The sequence below is a fragment of the Mandrillus leucophaeus genome, unplaced genomic scaffold (genome assembly GCF_000951045.1).
Source record: "Mandrillus leucophaeus isolate KB7577 unplaced genomic scaffold, Mleu.le_1.0 Scaffold18, whole genome shotgun sequence".
NCBI lineage: Eukaryota > Metazoa > Chordata > Mammalia > Primates > Cercopithecidae > Mandrillus > Mandrillus leucophaeus.
The window spans coordinates 2,203,019-2,221,735 of NW_012101809.1; the positions used below are offsets into that span (position 1 = coordinate 2,203,019).

At 51.5% G+C, this 18,717-nt stretch overlaps 1 protein-coding gene across 1 annotated transcript in view; it reads left to right on the forward strand.

The window, feature by feature from the left end:
- Nucleotides 1–5,342, forward strand: part of KAZALD1 (Kazal-type serine peptidase inhibitor domain 1) — a 16,352-nt gene extending 11,010 nt beyond the window's left edge. The window contains exons 3-7 of the mRNA XM_011977528.1: nucleotides 2–284; nucleotides 1,473–1,633; nucleotides 1,715–1,862; nucleotides 2,054–2,163; nucleotides 4,457–5,342. Of these exons, the coding sequence (XP_011832918.1) occupies nucleotides 2–284; nucleotides 1,473–1,633; nucleotides 1,715–1,862; nucleotides 2,054–2,148 (687 nt within the window). The 3' untranslated portion in view covers nucleotides 2,149–2,163; nucleotides 4,457–5,342. The remainder of the gene's footprint in view (nucleotide 1; nucleotides 285–1,472; nucleotides 1,634–1,714; nucleotides 1,863–2,053; nucleotides 2,164–4,456) is intronic.
- Nucleotides 5,343–18,717: the final 13,375 nt, after the last annotated feature.

Here is an 18,717-nt window from a genome sequence, read left to right on the forward strand (position 1 = left end):
CGGCTGCTGCTGGGAATGCGCCAACCTCGAGGGCCAGCTCTGCGACCTGGACCCCAGTGCTCACTTCTACGGGCACTGCGGCGAGCAGCTTGAGTGCCGGCTGGACACAGGCGGCGACCTGAGCCGCGGAGAGGTGCCAGAACCGCTGTGTGCCTGTCGCTCGCAGAGCCCGCTCTGTGGGTCCGACGGTCACACCTACGCCCAGATTTGCCGCCTGCAGGAGGCGGCCCGCGCTCGGCCCGCTGCCAACCTCACTGTGGCACACCCGGGGCCCTGCGAATCGGGTACGCACGGCCCGGGGCACCCACCCCAGCACTTAGGTTTCCTAAAGGCACTGCTCCCCGACCCCTGACGGCGTTGGTCTCTGGCCAACAGATCAAAATAGATAAGGCCATAGAGACCTCGAGTCCAGTATAAAACCCTGCTCTCGCTACTGGTCCATAGAAGCTGCCACCTGAAGGTGGGGGTGGGGGAGTGGAGTGGAGTGAGGGTCCCAGGCTTCGTCAGCAAGCTGCATGCGCTGAACCACGTGAAAGCTCCAGAGCTGGCTGGCAGGGAGAGACAGGTCCTCTGAGGGCGCGGGCACATAGCCTATGGTTTGCTCAGAACCCCTCGTCCACACACACTTTTCCCAGACCAGTGGAGTCCAGGCAGCAAAACGGGTTCCTGTGAGATGCAATCACGTTTCATTTGGGCAGATTCTTAGAGCAGTCTGTTCACTCAGTCTCCCCACCTCTCTCCTTTCTTCTGCGTTTAGGGATTAGTGAAGAGGAGCAGGAAGCTCAGCTAGTTCTCTCTCTATCCCCGGGGACTGGGGGCCATTCAGGCTTCTAGCTTTCCTTGGCAGCTTTAGTAACTTTCACTTCCTGAGCCCCGGCTCTGTGTCTGGCTCGGCTGGGGCAGTCAGAAAACAAACACCCCGCGGGGATCCCAGCAATTTCCTGCACTCCTGCAGGCCTCCTGCCTGTTGCACAAGTCCAGCTTCAGGTTCTCCGCCTTGCGGTGGGACTCCCCCAGGGGGTCCCGCTGTGTAGGGAACGGCTGCTTTTCCGCCTTTGGGAACTGGGCCTGTTTAGAAAAGGGGAACGGGTATCTGGAAGGTTTTAGTTATAGGCACTGCGGGAAAGGCTGGGGAGGGTGGAATGAGGACAGGAGAGCAGTTGGGGACAGAGTGGCTGCCAAGCTACAGTGTAGGTGTGTGTGCTTGTTCGTGCATTGAATCTGCATGAGGTCCTATATGCACATGTGCATGTATATCTATCTCCACGTCTGCGTGGTACCCTTGTGTGTACCAGCATCCACATCTGTGTGTACCTGTGTGTGTCATGGTGTGTTTATGGATATGTATTTACCTCAGCATATATTGTGTTCTGCCACAAGCATGTCCACAAAAATTTGTGTATCATGTGTTTGCCAGACTGGATGCCTTTGCTGGGCCATGCTATTCTCAGACCTCCCACCTTCACCCCCAGGGCCCCAGATCGTATCACATCCATATGACACTTGGAATGTGACAGGGCAGGATGTGATCTTTGGCTGTGAGGTGTTTGCCTACCCCATGGCCTCCATCGAGTGGAGGAAGGATGGCTTGGACATCCAGCTGCCAGGGGATGACCCCCACATCTCTGTGCAGGTAGAGACCGGTGGGAGAGGCTTCCCTCAGGCAGCCCAGGGCCCTCCAGAAGGACCTCGCTGATTCCTTGCCTGGCTCCAGTTTAGGGGTGGACCCCAGAGGTTTGAGGTGACTGGCTGGCTGCAGATCCAGGCTGTGCGTCCCAGCGATGAGGGCACCTACCGCTGCCTTGCCCGCAATGCGCTGGGTCAGGTGGAGGCCCCTGCTAGCTTGACAGTGCTCACACCTGGTAAGGGGATCCCTGAGCTCTGGGGGTTGGAGGGATGGTGCTGGATTCCAGCTGTGAATATGTAAGAAACAGTCCATGTGTCTGTGTGCATGTGGGTGCATACACAAGCATAGCCTTCTGCAGACTGGGCTATGTTGGTACTGACAGCCCCTCTCTCCTGTTTTCTCTCCTTTGCCCACGTGTGTTTGCAGACCAGCTGAATTCTACAGGCATCCCCCAGCTGCGATCACTAAACCTGGTTCCTGAGGAGGAAACTGAGAGTCAAGAGAGTGACGATTACTACTAGCTCTGGCCCATGGGGGTGGGTGAGCAGCTATAGTGTTCATCCCTGCTCTTGAAAAGACCTGGAAAGGGGAGCAGATTCCCTTCATGGATTGCTTTCATGGGGATGATCATGGGAGGCCTATTTAACTCCAAGGTAGCAGGGTGTTAGGGGAGAGACAAAAGCTGGAGGAGGTTAGGGAGAGAGGCTGAGACCAAGACCAGTGGGGTATAAAAGGGCCCATGCAGGAGATGCCCTGGCCAGTAGGACCTCCAACAGGTTGTTCCCCAGGCTGGGATGGGGGCCAGAGCAGACACGGAGGTGCAGGCACCAGGATTCTCCACTTCATCCAGCCCTGCTCTGCCACACTTCTAACTGCCCTTCCTCCCAGGCCCTGGTTCTTGCTATTTCCTGGTCCCCAACGTTTACCTAGCTTGTTTGCCCTTTCCCCAAACTCATCTTCCAGAACTTTTCCCTCTCTCCTAAGCCCCAGTTGCACCTACTGACTGCAAGTCCCCTTTGCTGTCTGCCCTCTTTTGCACAAGAGAGAGCACAGCAGAGCGTGGCTTAGTTCAGTGCAGAGAGATGGGTGAGGCTAGCTCCAGATCTTATACCGCTCTGTACTGGACAAAACCTAGCACAGGGCTAGGCACCAATAAAGATTTCTAATGATGCACAGACAGATGCACGGACAGTTTATGCGGATGTGCACATGAAAACTGAATATCCCTGGGAGGCCTCCCACACTAACAGAACTCTGGCTTCTAGAAGCTGCAGGGCCTGCTCTCTAAGCACATGCCTGCCAGATGTACAGAGAGAAGGTTTGAACTTGGGCCTATCCTGCCTTTGAGGGAGGGAGGCTGGAGCCATTTGGTTGGAGGGAAGTTATCTTCCCGGTATGCCCTCCATTGGGGCTGGTATACATTACCTGCTTCTGTGCTCATCTTACTCCAAACCCTTTCCCAGGCCAGAATGGGGAATCAGGCCTATGTGGGTAGGCCCCCAAAATGAATGCATAGAGAGAGGAGGGTAGAAGTTTGGTCACCTGTGTGGTCCATACTCTTCCCCAGTTCCCATAGGAATCTATCCTTTTCCTGCAGAAGCCAGAGCCATGGTAAGCCTGTTTCCTATCTGCCCCAATTGTGACCTGTCCTCTCTGGCTTGGGGTCCCCAAATCTCTTTCCTCATTCTCCTTACCTAGCTCAGGGACACTGGTGAGACTCAATGTTTATTTAATGATTGACGGAGAGAATGAAAGCATAAGTCAGCTAGGCCGAGACACTGTGTGTGGATGGCGACAGCCTCCTACACGCCAGCGCTCCACCCAGATCCTGGCGCCACTGCGGGAGGGCCTGCCCTTGGCTCAGCGTCAGAGTTTGTCCTCTGGGGCCCAACGCAGGGAGCCTGGCCTCATGGGAGGGGCGTGGTCCGGAACTCCAACCCCAGGGCCTGCTTGGCCGCCCCTCCCGCGGCTACGCACGACTCCATCTACTGCTGCCTTGCCCCGGGTCCTTAAGCCAGCGACAGTGTTTATTGCCGAACCCAGGCTGGAGCCGGGCGGCCCCAGGAGCCGCGCACAACAGCGCAAGCGGGTTGGATACTGGGAGCCGATTCCAGGGCGCCCACAGAAGCAGAATCAGAGGGGTAGGCGGGGGTGGGGCGTGCTGTTCGGCACCGTGGCCAAAATCCACTCGGCGCTGAAAGAGGGAACTTGGGTGTGAGTCCCAGCATCGGCCAGGGAATCCGCCCCTAGCTTGTTCTTCGCCTAGCTGGGCTCCAAGGCGCCCTCTGCGGGCCCATAGCCCCTACCGCGTCCACCTGCAGAGCAGAGGCTCCTCACCAAAAGCCCACCCTACCAGAGAGGGTCACGCAGGTCCCGGGGAATCCGTACTCCTTGATCGCGTTAGCCGACTTTGTAGGTGTTCAGGAGCAGCCTCCTAGCAGCCTCAGTTTTCCCTTCCGCCGCCCTGCTGGTTCAAGCCCCACATCCTGGAATGGGAGAACTGTTGTCCACCGCCCCCTCCCTCCCCGCACCCCGCCTCTGCTGCAGCGGACCCGCTTTAATAACGTCGCTGGAAAGTGACACGCGATTTATTATTAAAGTAATGCGGGCGCGGGGACGGGAAAGGTTTAATAAACGTGCTGAGATGCCGAGGATTATTCACCGCAAATAAATGAGAGCGCGGGCGGCGTTTTAATAAATAATTTCCCGCTGCTCCCGGGGGAAGGGAGGGGAGGGGAAGGGAGGAGGAGGGGGAGGCTGAGCCGCTGCCAGAACTCCCGGTTTCGCCTCCCCACGGGCTTCCAAGCCATCCCCGGTTTCGTGTCCTAGGTTGCTCACACCCGAGATCTGAGGTTCCACGAGCGCCGACCCAGAGTTGCCCAGGCCTGAAAGCGGGAGAGGCTCAGTCACACCCTACATTCCCCCACCTCCGAGATTTTAAGTATAGTCCGCTTGAAATCCCTGGAATGCTCTTTCTTCTGGCTCCTACCCAGAGATCTGGAGTCCGGACCAACCGGGGCAGGAAGGGTCCGTCGGACCAGCCCCTCCCAAGCCGAGGCTTCCAGGTCTCAGCCGGGCTCTTCTTCTTGCTTTTAGCTGAGCCGAGCTGGGCATGCCTCTCTCCTCCATCTAGGGCAGGGTGTGAAGCGGAAGCCAGAGGGGGCTGTCTGAAAATGACCTTGATCCCCTCCTCGGGCTGTCGTGAGGAGGAGAGCCGCTTCGCCTGGCTGCTCGTCATCGCTAAGGCTCCAAAGAATGGTTGCGCAGCCGTGTTGGTATAACCGAGGGTGTCCTGGAGAAGCCCAGCCCCTGGCGCTCTGGTGACCTGGGGGGTCGATGTACGGACTGGGCAGAACTGAGCCCGAAGCCGGAGAGCGCCCCTGAAAAAGAAGCCTGGAAGCCCGAGAGATGAACCCGACTCAGAGAGGGCAAAGACTGCAGACCTTGGGGACCGAGGACACGCTCACCACGATGGTGGGGGCTGGGGGGAGGGTGCGGGCGGTGGCGTGCGGGGAATCGCCTGGGGAACACCTGGCTCTGCAAGTTTTGTGCCTTAGCGGAAAGAGGCGACATCTCTGGCAACTTGGGAGTACAGGAAGTGGCGAAGGAGTGCCATCTGCTGGATCATTCTGGTAGTGACACTCAGACCTGAGCCAGGGGCCTCGAGACAGTTTACTTAACTGGAAAAATCTGAGTAAAAAAATAGATGCTTCAATTTGTATTCATTTAGTGTATGTGAATGTGCACGTGTATGTGTACCATATATTGATATGATATCTATATGTAAAATCTAATATATCCATAGTAGTTATGTGTGCATTGTATGTATACATGTATACATCTAGATGCATATTATACATGTAGTTTTTTTTTGAGATGGAGTCTTACTCTGTCGCCCAGGCTGGATTGCAGTTGTGCTATCTCAGCTCACTGTAATCGGGTTCGAGCGATTCTCCTGCCTCAGCCTCCCAAGTAGCTGGGATTACAGGTGCGCATCACCATGCCCAGCTAATTTTTTGTATTTTTAGTAGACATGAGGTTTCACCATGTTGGCCAGGCTGGTCTCGAACTCCTGATCTCCAGTGATCTGCCCGCCTCGGCCTCCCAAAGTGCTAGGATTACAGGCGTGAGTCACCACGCCTGGCCTACATGTAGGTTTTGTATGTATGTATGTGTGTGCAAAAGTATATATGGGTGTATTATTATATGTATATGTATAGACATTTATTTTCAAGTATATATTCCATTATGTATCATTCATTCTTTCTTTCTTTCTTTTTTTTTTTAAGAGACAGGATCTTGCTCTGTCACCCAGGCTGGAAGACAGTAGCACTTTCATAGCTCACTGCAGCCCCAAACTCCTGGGCTCAAGTGATCCTCCTGTCTTAGCCTCCTGAGCAGCTGGGAATTACAGGCACGAGCCATGATGCCTGGCTGTGTCATAATCTTTCTACAAATATTTGTTATGTACCAGCACTGGGGCTACATCAAGGGAAAAATATTGCCTGTAACCCAAGCACTTTGGGAGGCTGAAGTAGGAGGATTGCTTGAGCCCAGGAGTTCGAGACCAGCCTGAGTAACACAGTGAAGCCCCGTCTCTACAAAAAACATTTAAAAAAATTTGTTGGGTGTGATGGCACACACCTGTAATCCTAGCTACTCTAGCAGCTGAGGCAGGTGGATTGCTTGAGTCAGGAGTTCAAGGCTGCCAGTGAGCTATGATTGCACCACTCCAGCCTGGGTGACAGAGCCTTAAAAGAAAATTGTTCCTGCCCTCATGGAACTTGTATTCCAGTCTAAGATGTGTATGTATACTTATGTTAATTATGTATATTTATATTTCCAGGATCATGCACACACGCACATATAATACTGTCTAACATGTGTATGTGCGAGGAGTAGATAGGCTTAAACTCTGGTAGGCCTGGAGATTCCCTGGTTTTTTGCTCACAATCACTGGTCCTGTCACCTGGAGCTCTATTCTGAGCATGAAGGCAGCTGAGGGCAGAGAGAAAGAAGCTAGAAACATAGGCCTGTTGCCTCCTAGGATGCATTGTGGTTATTTCCTCAGCCTTCTGATTGACTGAATTCTTTCTAAACTGGGAACAGCTGTGTAAGTCCATGCGTGGTAAGGAACTGTTAGTGCACATCAAGTCTTTCCTCTGCTCAGTGCTGGGGAAGGGTGGGAGTGGGGTCTGGGAGGCTGGGGTAAGAGGCTAGGTTCTCTGAGGGCACTTAGAGACCGAAAGGGATAAATTCTGGGAGGCAGTGAGCTCTGGGAGTCACTTGCGGATAATGGGAGGTGGTTTGAGGACACTTGGGGAGGGATGGGGTGGTAGGATAGAGAAGGGGGCGGAAGTGAGTAATGAGGTTGGGATTGGAGATGGAGTTGGGGTGGGGTCAGGGCAGAGATAGAGGCTTTGGTGGCAGGGATACACCTGTCTGGGGGTGGAGCCTGGAAGCCATCTTGGGGGAGTCATCCCTCCCTCCCCACCTCCACCCCCACTCTCTCTCTAAGCTGGGCCCCAGTTTAGCCCTCTCTCTGCTCAAGCTGGCTCTCAGATGCGCCGGGGCAGAGGAGGAGAGCTAAGGCTCCAGGGCCTGGCCTGGCTTAGGTGACTCACTTAAGTGGTGGGCGAGGTGGGGCAGGGTTCACAATACCGGCATCCCATGAAGCCTTGTCCCAGCCACCTGGGTCATTTCCCACCCAGCTGCCATTACCAGCTTCCAGTATGGGCTTGGCCCAAGGGGTTCAAACAAGGGTGGGGTGTAGACCTGCAAAGGGTCATAGAATATCCACCCATTCCACCAACACACACACATTTCTAGGACTGAAGTGGGAAGGTGCTTCTGAATCATTTCTTCCTTTCCCTGCTTTTGCTATATGCTTTCCAGATGCAGTCAAGTCTGGGAGTCTCCAGGTGCCACCTCAACCCTTGGTCTATGGTAATACTCATACCTCTCCCCTTCCTTCTCACCCACCCTTGCTGGACTACCAGGGTTTCTGCCCCTTCACTGCATTTTCCCCTTTCTTCAGGGCCTCTTTTTTCCCCCCAGGGTTGAGGCCTTAGATCCCTGGGCTGTGTCCATGCTGGTTAGGGAGTGGGGTTGGGGTGGGGGGGATTGCTAAAAACGCAAGCTAGTTCCTGGCCTGGATTTATTTTTCTGATTGATTTATCTTTTAGAGGCAGGGTCTTGCTATGTTGCCCAGACTAGACTTGAAGTCCTGGGCTCAAGAGATCCTTCTGCCTCAGCCTCCCGAGTAGTTGGGTCTATAGGCACATGCCACTGTGCCTGGTCTGGATTTGGTTTTGACATTTACTCTGCCATTTGGGCAACTGAAGGCTCTCTGGACAGGGTGGACAGTTATGAAAGTCCAGTTATGGTGACAAGAGTTACCCCACAATCAAATCTCATCCCATTCTCTTAGTGGGGAGAACCTTGAAGTACTCAGTACCTTCACTGAAATGAGGGCTGGAGTCCCCTGGGAGAAAAGGCAGGGTCTCTATGAGAAGTGGTGACAGCTTGAGAGAAGTAATGGAGTCTCCCAGGATAAGGGTTGAGGACTCTAGGGACAATTGCTTCCTGCTACCCCCACCCCAAGAGCTGGAGTAGGGCTGGAGAAGGCCCCACAGTTCTCCTGGGCCTAACTCCTTGGTGTCAGAGGGGTTAAGTTCTAGGGGCAGTAGTGGGGGGTTTCTAGGGGGAGTAATCTCTGAAGGGTAATGGTGGGTCTTTGCACAGGAGGTTTTGCAGTATGGGATTGAGTCTCAGTTCCACTGCTTTTTTTTTTTCTTTTCTTTTCTTTTTTTCTTTTCTTTTATTATTATTTTTTTAAGTCAGGGTGTCTCTTTGTTGCCCAGACTAAAACGGCACGATCATGGCTCACTGCACCCTTGAACTCCTGAGCTGGAGCAATCAATCCTCCCGCCTCAGCTTCTTGAGTAGCTGGGAGTACAGTCATGCACCACCCCACTCAGCCAGTTCTACCGCTTTTGAAGTGCGTATATTGGGTAGGTTTCTTAACCTTCCTTATTCTGTGTCCTCTTCTGCAATATAGTGATAAAATTTACTCCATAGGGGTTATGACAAGGATTAGAGATCTTATAAGCAATGTGTCTGTAACAAAATAGGTGCTCAACAAACGTCAGTTTTATTATGCAGTACTATTATGGGGCAGATGATCTGCATGGAGATGGGGGCTGGGTGCCCAGTGCAGAGCTTCCTGCTGAAGTGGGTTTGTTGGAGAATGGGGTGATTGCAGTCTTGGCACCTGCCTGGAGGAGGCCTTAGGAATTGGGCCTTAGGAAAAGGGGGAAGGCTGAGGCAGGATAGAGATGGGCAGGGACTGGGCTTCCAGAGAGCTGAACAGTCTTCACCCCCACCCCTAGCCCTCCTCAGGGAGCCCTTGTCAGAACCCAGGGCTCTACCTCTGGGCTTCTGAGGAGGGGCATCCCCCAAAGTCACCTCCATCCATCTCTTTTATCTGGGCTGATGAAGGGCTAGAGCTCCAATGGGGCCTCTGATGGGGAACAGATACAGACCAGGCGGAAGCAGCCGGAACTCTGCTGGGCTGGAGCTGAGGACTGGGCCAGGGGGTCAGTGAAGACAGATAAAGCTCAGAGCAGCTGGAGGCTCAAGGGACCTGGGGCGGGGGAGCAGCAGGGGCTGAGGGCCGGCTGTGTCCTGGGAGGAGGCAAGGCCGGAAGCTTCTGATGGGGACCAGTGTCCACCAAGGACTTCAAATGACCAGACAAAGCCTTTAATGACTCTTTGGGAGGAGGGAAGTGGGGACGGAGCTGCCTCCCCCAGACACGGGTGCAGGAAGGCCAAGGTGCCTGCTGAGAGTGAGGGCTGGTCCTGGGGGAAGTCAAAACTTAGAACAGGCGGAACCCTCCAGGCACAGGGCAGCGGTTCTGGGGCTGCCTTACCTTTAAGGGAGAGAGTGATGGGAAAAGGATTGGGAAGCGATTCTGTGATTTTAGTTCCTGTTTTAATTAACTTTGAAGGGCTTGGGGCCTCCCTGAACGCCAGGGAGGGGAGGAGAGCAGACATTTATTTTCCTCTTTTCCCTTTTAAAGACAATTTTATTAAATCACTTTGTTTTCATTCTGGCTTGAACATAGGGCGTTTAAATGGAAAAGTAATTATTTCACCTCGTTTGCTTATGGAGAGAGGGGAGTCAGGAAAGGGAGGGATGCCAGTGAGAGGAAGAGGCTGCAGCCTCAAGCACAGTGTGCACACAGCGTGCGTGCACACACAACCATGCTCACACTTACACCATAATCCACATCCACATATTTCTCACTCTAACACACATGTGTACAGTCCCAAATGCAGACACTTCAGTATTTGCACACACACATCCACATTCTCCTGACACACACTCCTTCACCACAGCCATACTTACAGACAGAAGCACTCTCTCTCATGCACACTCACAGCACACTGTGCTCACAGTACAGGCACCGTCACAGTACCCTTAGATACCTTCCAAGCACCCGTGGGTGTGTATGCTTGCACCTGTTCACACACGTGCACGCACGCACACACACAACCCCAATGCAGTCTAGTACTTCCAAGCCTATTGCATTACACCATCAGAAGTACACACAGTTTCAGACACACAGTTACACAGATGCCCATTCTCAAATACACAGGCACACCCTGACAAGCAACCTTGGGGACAGACATGTGAGGAGGGCATTGTCATGGAAAAGGTGAAAGAGTGGTGGAATGCTCCCTCTTACTGGGGTTCCTGAGTCCCCAGGTCGACCTAGGCTACTCCATGAGCCCCTTTCTCTGTTCCCTAAAGTTCTCTGAATGATTGCTTGTGACCTTGATTCTGTAGCCTCTGGGACAGTCGCTCCCAGCAACCTAGCCCCCCACCTCAGATCACTGGGGCAAGGCAAGAGGCCCCACAGGTTTTCTGGGTTCAGCCCGCTCTCATCAGGACCCAGGTTCTAACTCCGGCTTCCCCGACTCCCGACGCCCCTCCCTGCCGTGTGAACCAGCGTTGGAGGGGTTAAAACTTCTGTAGCGCGCCCCCCTCCACCCCCACCCCCACCCCTGGCTGGTACAAGGAGGGCCGGTTTGCTCCGTACCTGTACTTTGTCTTCATCTGTCACCCCTTCTGACAGTCAGATACATCTTGTGGGGAGGGGCGTGGGGGGCGAGGGAGCAATAATTAACCTCTCCCGCCTCATCCCCCAAATGCCGTTGCCTCTGCAGCGGTTGCATCGGGGTCTGCGGAGGAGAAAGAGGGAAAGGGAGGAGATGGAGATGGGGAGAGGGGCGAGAGGAGAAAGCGGGACGCTTCCAGGGCCCTCAGAGGGAGCAGAGAGGAAAGGCCCTGACATTTTACTGCTCTGCCAACCTCTTTTCCGCACCCTTCTTTCCACTCCTCTTCCTGGGGGAGCTGTGGGCAGGTGGGAGAGGCGATTCCAGCAATAAGAGAAGCCTGCCGTACTCACCACCGTCCCCTCATAGCAGAGGCTCCTGGCGGGGGTTGGGGGCAGAGCATGGTGGGGAAGACAATCTTCATGTATGAGCTCTGCAAGGGGACCTGCAGACCTTACAGCATGCTGGGCAGGGATAGAGGGGGTGGCTGCCCTGTACTGGCGTTTCATGTTGCTGTCAAATGAACAGCTTGTGTTAAGAACCAATTTTTCTTCCAATCAATGAAGGGGAGGATGTCTTGGGTCATTCCTGAAGCAGTCAAATGACTCCAATGCCAAGGAGCTGTGGCTCAAAGGGGACTTCAGATTTGGGCTGGGAAACAGAGGACTCTCGAAAAAGTCAAGCAAGCCCCTAGGCAGTGGCTGGAATCAGAGCTTGGGTAAGGGGAAGATAAATTCGTCTTGGGCTGAGTCCTTGGATCAAGCTGGGGGGAATAAGGGTTGGTAAGAAACACCCAGCCAAGGAGAACTCTGGCAGGAGAGAATCAGCGGTGATGGAAAGGAGAGGGGTTGCTGTCACCACTGGGGCTGGTGGGGACACAGAGAGACAGGGCCCGGCCTGTCCCCTGGGCAGGCTGAAGGCCAGAAGATTCTAGATTTTTCCACCACTTTAAAGAAGTTGTTAGTCAAATCTATCATCTTTACAGTTTTCTTGTTTGGTTTTGTTTTTGTTTTTTTGAGACAGAGTCTCTCCCTGTAGCCCAGGCTGGAGTGCTGTGCTGCCTTCTCGGCTCAGTGCAACCTCTGCCTCCCAGATTCAAGTGATTCTCGTGCCTCAGCCTCCCGAGTAGCTGAGATTACAGGCGTGCACCATCACACCCAGCTAATTTTTGTAATTTTAGTAGAGACATGTTGGCCCGGCTGGTCTCAAACTCCCAATCTCATGTGATCCACCTGCCTCAACCTCACAAAGTGCTGGGATTACAGGTATGCACCACTGCGCCCAGCCTCATCTTTTAAGATTTAATTTAATTTAATTTAATTTTTTTGAGACAAGATCTCTGTCTCCTAGGCTGGCATGCAGTGGTGTGATTATAGCTCACAGCAGCCTTGAACTTCTGGGCTGAAGGGATCCTCCTGCCTCAGCCTCCTGAGTAGCTGGGGCTACAGGCACATGCCACCAAGCCCCAAATATTTGTTATTTTTTTTATTTTTAATTTTTTTTTTGTAGAGATGGGGGTCTCGCCTTGTTGCCTGGGCATTTGTCATCTTTATGGTGTCTGAGATATAGGACCTTTTCTCTAAGGTCTCTGAGTTGTGAACACAGTATTGTCCATGAGTCAGAATTCCTGATAGGACCTTTTCTCTAAGGTCTCTGAGTTATGAACACAGTATTATCCATGAGTCAGAATTCCTGGGTTTTAACTCTAGTTCTACCACTAGCTACCTGTGTGATGGAAGATAAGTTACTTAACCTCTCTGGACCTCAGCTTTCTCACTTATAAATTGGGGAGGGGGGCTGCTGATGAGACAAACTCTACAGACAATGCTGATACTGATATCTACAATCTTCTATGACCTAAGAAAACTTGTTTAGGGCCAGCTGTGCCCTCCTCCAGCCCATACACATTCTGAACCCCTCCCTCCACTAGCAGCATATACATAGACCAAAAACCTCTCTCTCTCACACACACGCGCGCGCACACACACACGTGTGCACACTGTCTCCTTGTCCCATGTGCTGTGTGCATCCCTGGACTTCCAATCGTCTATAAAATTTGCTGTGTTTGGGAAGGAGGCAGGGGCTAGGGTACCCTAATAGAAAAGCTGACTCTATGCATTCCTGTTAAAAGAAGAAAAAGAAAAAGCCTAGCAGAGCTGGGAAGTGGAGTACCAAGATAGGAAGTGAGCACTGGAAAGGGCTTCCCAATGGGGAGAAGAGGCACTGGCAGAGGGAAGAGAGCCAGTCTTAGAGAGGTGGAGACAGAGAAAAAGAAGCCGACTTAGCTGCAGGGGACTCGCTGCTGAGAGTGAAGAGTGAAACGTGCTGACAGCCTTGTCAGGAAGTCACCTCAATGCATCCCACACCCCTGTCTGTCAGGTTCCATCTCCCCAGGAGAGGAGCTCTTGTGAGTCAAGCTGCTCTCTGTCCATCCCCGCCACCCCCTACAATACACACACAATACACCCAAGATGGAATTAAATTCTGGCTATTATTTTTTTCACCTGGAGAAGTGCTGGGAGTTTTGACAGCATTAGGAAAGAGGAGAGAAGTAGGAAAAAGTCAGGACTACCTAGGGTGGGGCCACCTAGGCTGGGGCTGGGTCACCCTAGGTGGTGCCTAGGGTCCAGCTGGTGTGGCAGTTAATGTAGAGCTGGGCTTTTCTCTAACAGCTCGGAGTCTGGAACAGCTGTGGGTCACAGAAGACACATCATGGCCCTGGAACAAAGCTGAGCTCTTATATAGCTCTGTTCTCCTGAAGGGGAGGGTTAGAATTTGGAGAGACTGATGAGGGCAGCTTTACGTGTGAGGTGGAGATTCTATTTCCCTAGCCTTGGGAGTCAGAAGTGATTTCCACCCTCTCTGGCCACCCTCTAGGGTTTCTTTTCTGGCCTTATCTCCTTGCTCCTAGCTTCCCATCTGTGGCAATGGGTCTCAAGTTTCAGCCCCAGTCTCTGGTTTCACCCACTCCTAGGGCTTCACCTATCCCCTGAATAATCCTTAGTCTGTGTTTAAAAAATCATTTTTTTGGTCTTTTACTTTAAAAATGTAGTCTATGAACATATGCTTATAAAAATTTCCATGTTGGCCAGGCATGGTGGCTCATGCCTGTGATTCTAGCACTTTGGGAGGCTGAGACAGGTAGATCACTTGACCTCAGAAGTTGGAGACCTGCCTGGGCAACACAGCAAGACCCCATCTCTACAAAAAATACAAAAATCAGCCAGGCATGGTGGTGCACACCTGTGGTCCCAGCTACTCAGGAGGCTGAGGTGGAAGGATCATTCAAGCCCAGGAGTTGGAGGCTGAGTGAGCCATGATCATGCCACTGCCCTCCAGCCTGGGCGACATACTGAAACCCTATCTCAAGAAAAAAAATCGATGTCAAACTTCTGTAATGTATAAAGAAGTAAAAGCCTTTCTCTTGCCCTCTAGTTCTATTCCCTTTTCCATAAGCAACTACTGTGAAAAATTCAGTGTGTATTCTTCTAGGTCTCTTACATAGTCACCATATAGACACACACACAAAAGTAGGGTTTAAAACAATTATTGTATATTTATTGTGTCATACTATTATTTTGCAATTTGCCTTTTTCACTTAAAAATACCAGAGATATTTTCCAGGTCATATATGGATACATTTCAATATATGTGGATATATTTCACACCACACTCCAGAATAGATTGAACCAATTCTTTATTCATAGACCTTTAGGTTATTTCCAAGTGATGTCACAATGATCCTACTTTAATATATGTCATTTTTTGGTACAAGAATGAATATTTCCTGAGATTAACATTTCTAGAAGTGGCATCTGTGAGTCAAAAAATACGCACTAGACTGGGTGCAGTGGCTCATGCCTGTAATCCCAGCACTTTGGGAGGCCGAGGCAGGTGAATCACCTGAAGTCAGGAGTTTAAGACCAGCCTGACCAATATGGTGAAACTCTGTCTCTTCTAAAAATACAAAAACTAGCCGGGTTTGGTGGTGCATGCCTGTGATCCCAGCTACTCAGGAGGCTGAGACGGGAGAATTGCTTGAACCTGGGAGGCAGAGGTTGCAGTGAGCCCAGATTGCACCACTGCACTCCAGCCTGGGGGACAGAGCAAGACTCTGTCTCAAAAAAAAAAAAAAAAAAAAAGCCCTATATCTAACCCTGATTACCCTTCAGGTTTGAAACACACATTGCCAAGCAAGCACCCATGGATGCTGGAAGAGGGTGGCCTGCTGGTTATTGCAAGGTGAATGTCTCTAAGTGCTTCCAACTTGACAAGCCCAAGGCCAAGCTCATTGTTCCCTCTTTTCCCATCCTGCTACTCTGCCTCCCAGCCTCCTTGCTTTGGTCAGTATCATTCCTATACATGCACTTGTCCAAACACCATACTTTGAGTCATCTTTGACCAAGGCATCTGTGTGTTCGGATTTGCCCAGAGTTGTCCATACTTCATGTCTATTTTCTTGGTAAAATCATTGCTAGAACTCCATTCATGTTCAAAACTGTTCTAGATTGCACAATAAATTATGTGGCCATGTTATCTCTCTTCCTCTGATTCCTGTTCAATTCATCACAAAGTCCCAGCAGTTCTTCTTCCACTCTTCTCTCTGTTCCTTTACCACTGCATAGCTCAGGATCCCATCATCAGGCCTGAATGACAACAGGCTCCCAACTAGCCTCCCCACTCTGCATCTCTCCTTCCTCCAACCCATCCTTCCACTCCACTCCCAGTCTTGTCTTTTTAGGCCACTTACTTTTGTCATATAATTCTTTGGCTCTCTATTGCCTACAGAATTGAGACCATTCAAGATCTGTCATAATGCCATGGCTCATCAGAGCAGACATCACCCATCTCCATAAAGTCAGAAATCTGCAGCACCTTATATGGAGCAAGGGCAATAATCAGGCACTGGAAAAACTTTTCCATGCCACTCAAATCTGCATGAGATAGCCTGGCATAAGAAAGGCAAATTAATAAGAGAAAAGACCCTTTGTGATCTGAATGAAGCCCAGAAGGTGGCTTTGTGTCTCTGAATTCAGATCTAAGGCTAGCCATAGAGAGACCCCCTTGGGCAACATTCCTTCTAGCTCATTCTTTCTCTCCCTGCCCACTTGCTTTGTTACTTGCACAATAATTCCAAGCACAGTTGCTTGTTCCAGAGCTGGAGTCTCTAGGGACATCTTGTTTTTTTCTTTTTTTTTTTTAGAGACAGAATCTCACTCTGTGTCCCAGGCTGGAGTGCAGTGGCATAATCTCACCTCATTGTAACCTCTGCCTCCTGGATTCAAGGGATTCTCCTGCCTCAGCCTCCCGAGTAGCTGGGACTACAGGCATGTGCCACGATGCCTGGCTAATTTTGTATTTTTAGTAGAGACAGGGTTTCACCGTGTTGGCCAGGCTGGTCTTGAACTCCTAACCTCAGGTGATCTGCCTGCCTTGGCCTTCCAAAGTGCTGGGATTAGAGGTGTGAGCCACTGAGCCCAGCCTGTAGTGACGTCTTCTTGTTCTGCATAGTTTCTGACTGGCTTTTAACCAGATGGTGCCTGCCCCCTGTACTCCATGCCAACTCTGCGGAATGCCAGATATGATCAAAGATCAAGGAACACCCAATCCTTGAGTGAGTGGGAGGGTGGAAACACAGAGCTATATAGTATGATAAGAATTGACCCTCAAGCCACACCCTGAGGGGACTACCCTAGGGAACCTACAGGTCAGAGCTCCCTATCCCTCCCCACCATGTTAACCCCCACCCACCTGAGTCTTTAGGATGAGCTTCTGGAGCTCTTCACCAAACCTAAAGGCACCTGCAGCCTCCCACTCCCTTCCCTGGCATCCCCTCCCTTCACTCAGATGTTGCCAAATGGATGCTGAGCTTGGATATGTCCTGGTGGCCGAACTCCAAACAGGGAGGGAGGCATCCTGGCCCCCTGCCAGCATTCTGTCCATAGTAACTTGGCAGGGAAATGCCAGCTGCATATATCTGCACATCTGTTTATGCCTCTGGCTTGTTATTTATTCTCTGCCTTTCATGGGCAGCAGAGCCAGAGCACACCTCAACTCTTCCCAAGTTAGATTAACTGGGAAAGAAGGCTGGGACATTCAGTCACCACAATTGCTGATGCTCATTGAAGGGTTTGCCTTCTTCAGCAGCTGCTGCCACTTTTCATAGAGACACAGAGGAGAGGAGAATGGGGAAGGGAGGCAAAGGGATAAGGGTAGGAGGAGAGGTGAGGGGAGGGGAGGGCTGTAGTGGTAGAGCCATAGTTGTGCTGGGATTACTCAAATCAGGTGGGCTGATTCTGGTCTCCACTGGAGAAGGGGAGTTGGCCAGTAATTCAGAAACAATCACCCTGACCTTCCTTCCTGCTAACCACCAGATTTCGGCGTGTGTGTTCTTGTATGGCCTGGGTAAGAGTCAGTCATGGGAATAAGGCTTTTAACAGAAGTTTGGTGGGATAGGCTTCTTGGGGTGCTTAAATAACTTTTCTTTTTTTGAGACAAGGTCTCACTCTGTCACCCAGGATGGAGTGCAGTGGCACGATCACAGCTCACTTCAGCCCCGACTTCCCAGGCTCAGGTGATCCACCCACCTCAGCCTCCTGAGTAGCCGAGACCACCAGCACACACCATCATGTCCGGCTAATTTTTTGTAGAGACGGGGTTTCGCCATTTTCACCATGTTGCCCAGGCTGGTCTCTCCCTCCTGGGATCAAGCGATCCACCCGTCTCGGCCTCCCAAAGTGCTGGGATTACAGATGTGAACCACTGTGCCCAGCCTAAATAACTTTTCTTCAGGGATTCCTGGGGTGAAGTACCTGGTGGTGAAGAATCAGAAGCCAGGCTCTGTCCCTGGGATTAAGGACAAGGAATGAGAAGGAAGAGGGAGGAATAAGAGGAAGGGAACAAGAAGGAAAAGGAAAAAGTGTGTTGAAGAATGAGGAAATGTTTAGCAAGGAAGAAGAGGGATAAGTGGAGGGACCTGGAAGTTTGGTGATCCTTGAAATAGTGGGGGTGCTGTCCTTGGTCCTGACTGACAAACGGCCCAGGAATAGCCCAGAGTGCCTGCCCCAAACTCCCTGCATTTTCCTGTGAAGGTGACCAGATAATTTTGGAGGAAGAAAAAAGAGCTAGAGCTGCATCTGATGGAAACTGAATCCATAGACCTAACTTCACTCTCACACCTTCTGCTTCTCCTACCTTTCCCCAAAGCAACTCCCTGTTTAATAAATGCTCCTTGCAGGAGGCAGACAGTTGTGGGCTCAGTGGAGATCTAGGCAGGACTCCTGGGGAAGGGTGCAGGTACCTGTGCCCTGAAGACTCCTGGCCCAAGTCCCCCCTCATGAGATAAGTTGGCTGGAAAGTGGGGGTGCCCTAAGGTGGGAGTACTGGCCTGATCAGATTAAAAGCAACCAGATCCTGCCAGAAGCCTGGATGGCATTTTGCTTCCACTTTCCCTCCTATTCCTTTGCAGAACTTGAATACCAACACCATCTTTTCCCTCCTTTAAAAAATTGTATGTAACAAGCTGTTCACAGGTAGGCCTTGCACAGATGGGGGTTTAATCAGCTACAGTCTAAGCACACAAGCATTCCAGCCTAATTCAATTCCCGTCAGTTCATTAGGGGATATATTCATCACCCAGAGATTACAGCAGGGCCAAAACTCTGAATGGATTCTAAAGAGCTGTCAGTGGAGTAGTAACTGCACCAGCCTATACAGGAGGCCATATTGTGTGGAGGGTGTCTGGCAGCCCTAGCCATACTCTGAGACTCCTGATCCTACCAGGCTTCTTCACAGGGACTCTGTTTTCAGAATCACTGTTTGCAGACCTCAAGACAAGGCTCTGAGGGGAAAAATAAGAGAGAAACACAACTGCATTTGGGAGTCCCTATTTAAAGGGGACATAGAGGCTCCTCCTTTTAGGAAGCCTCTAGTCCAACGGGGGAGACATGTCTTCCACCCTCTGGAGGGCT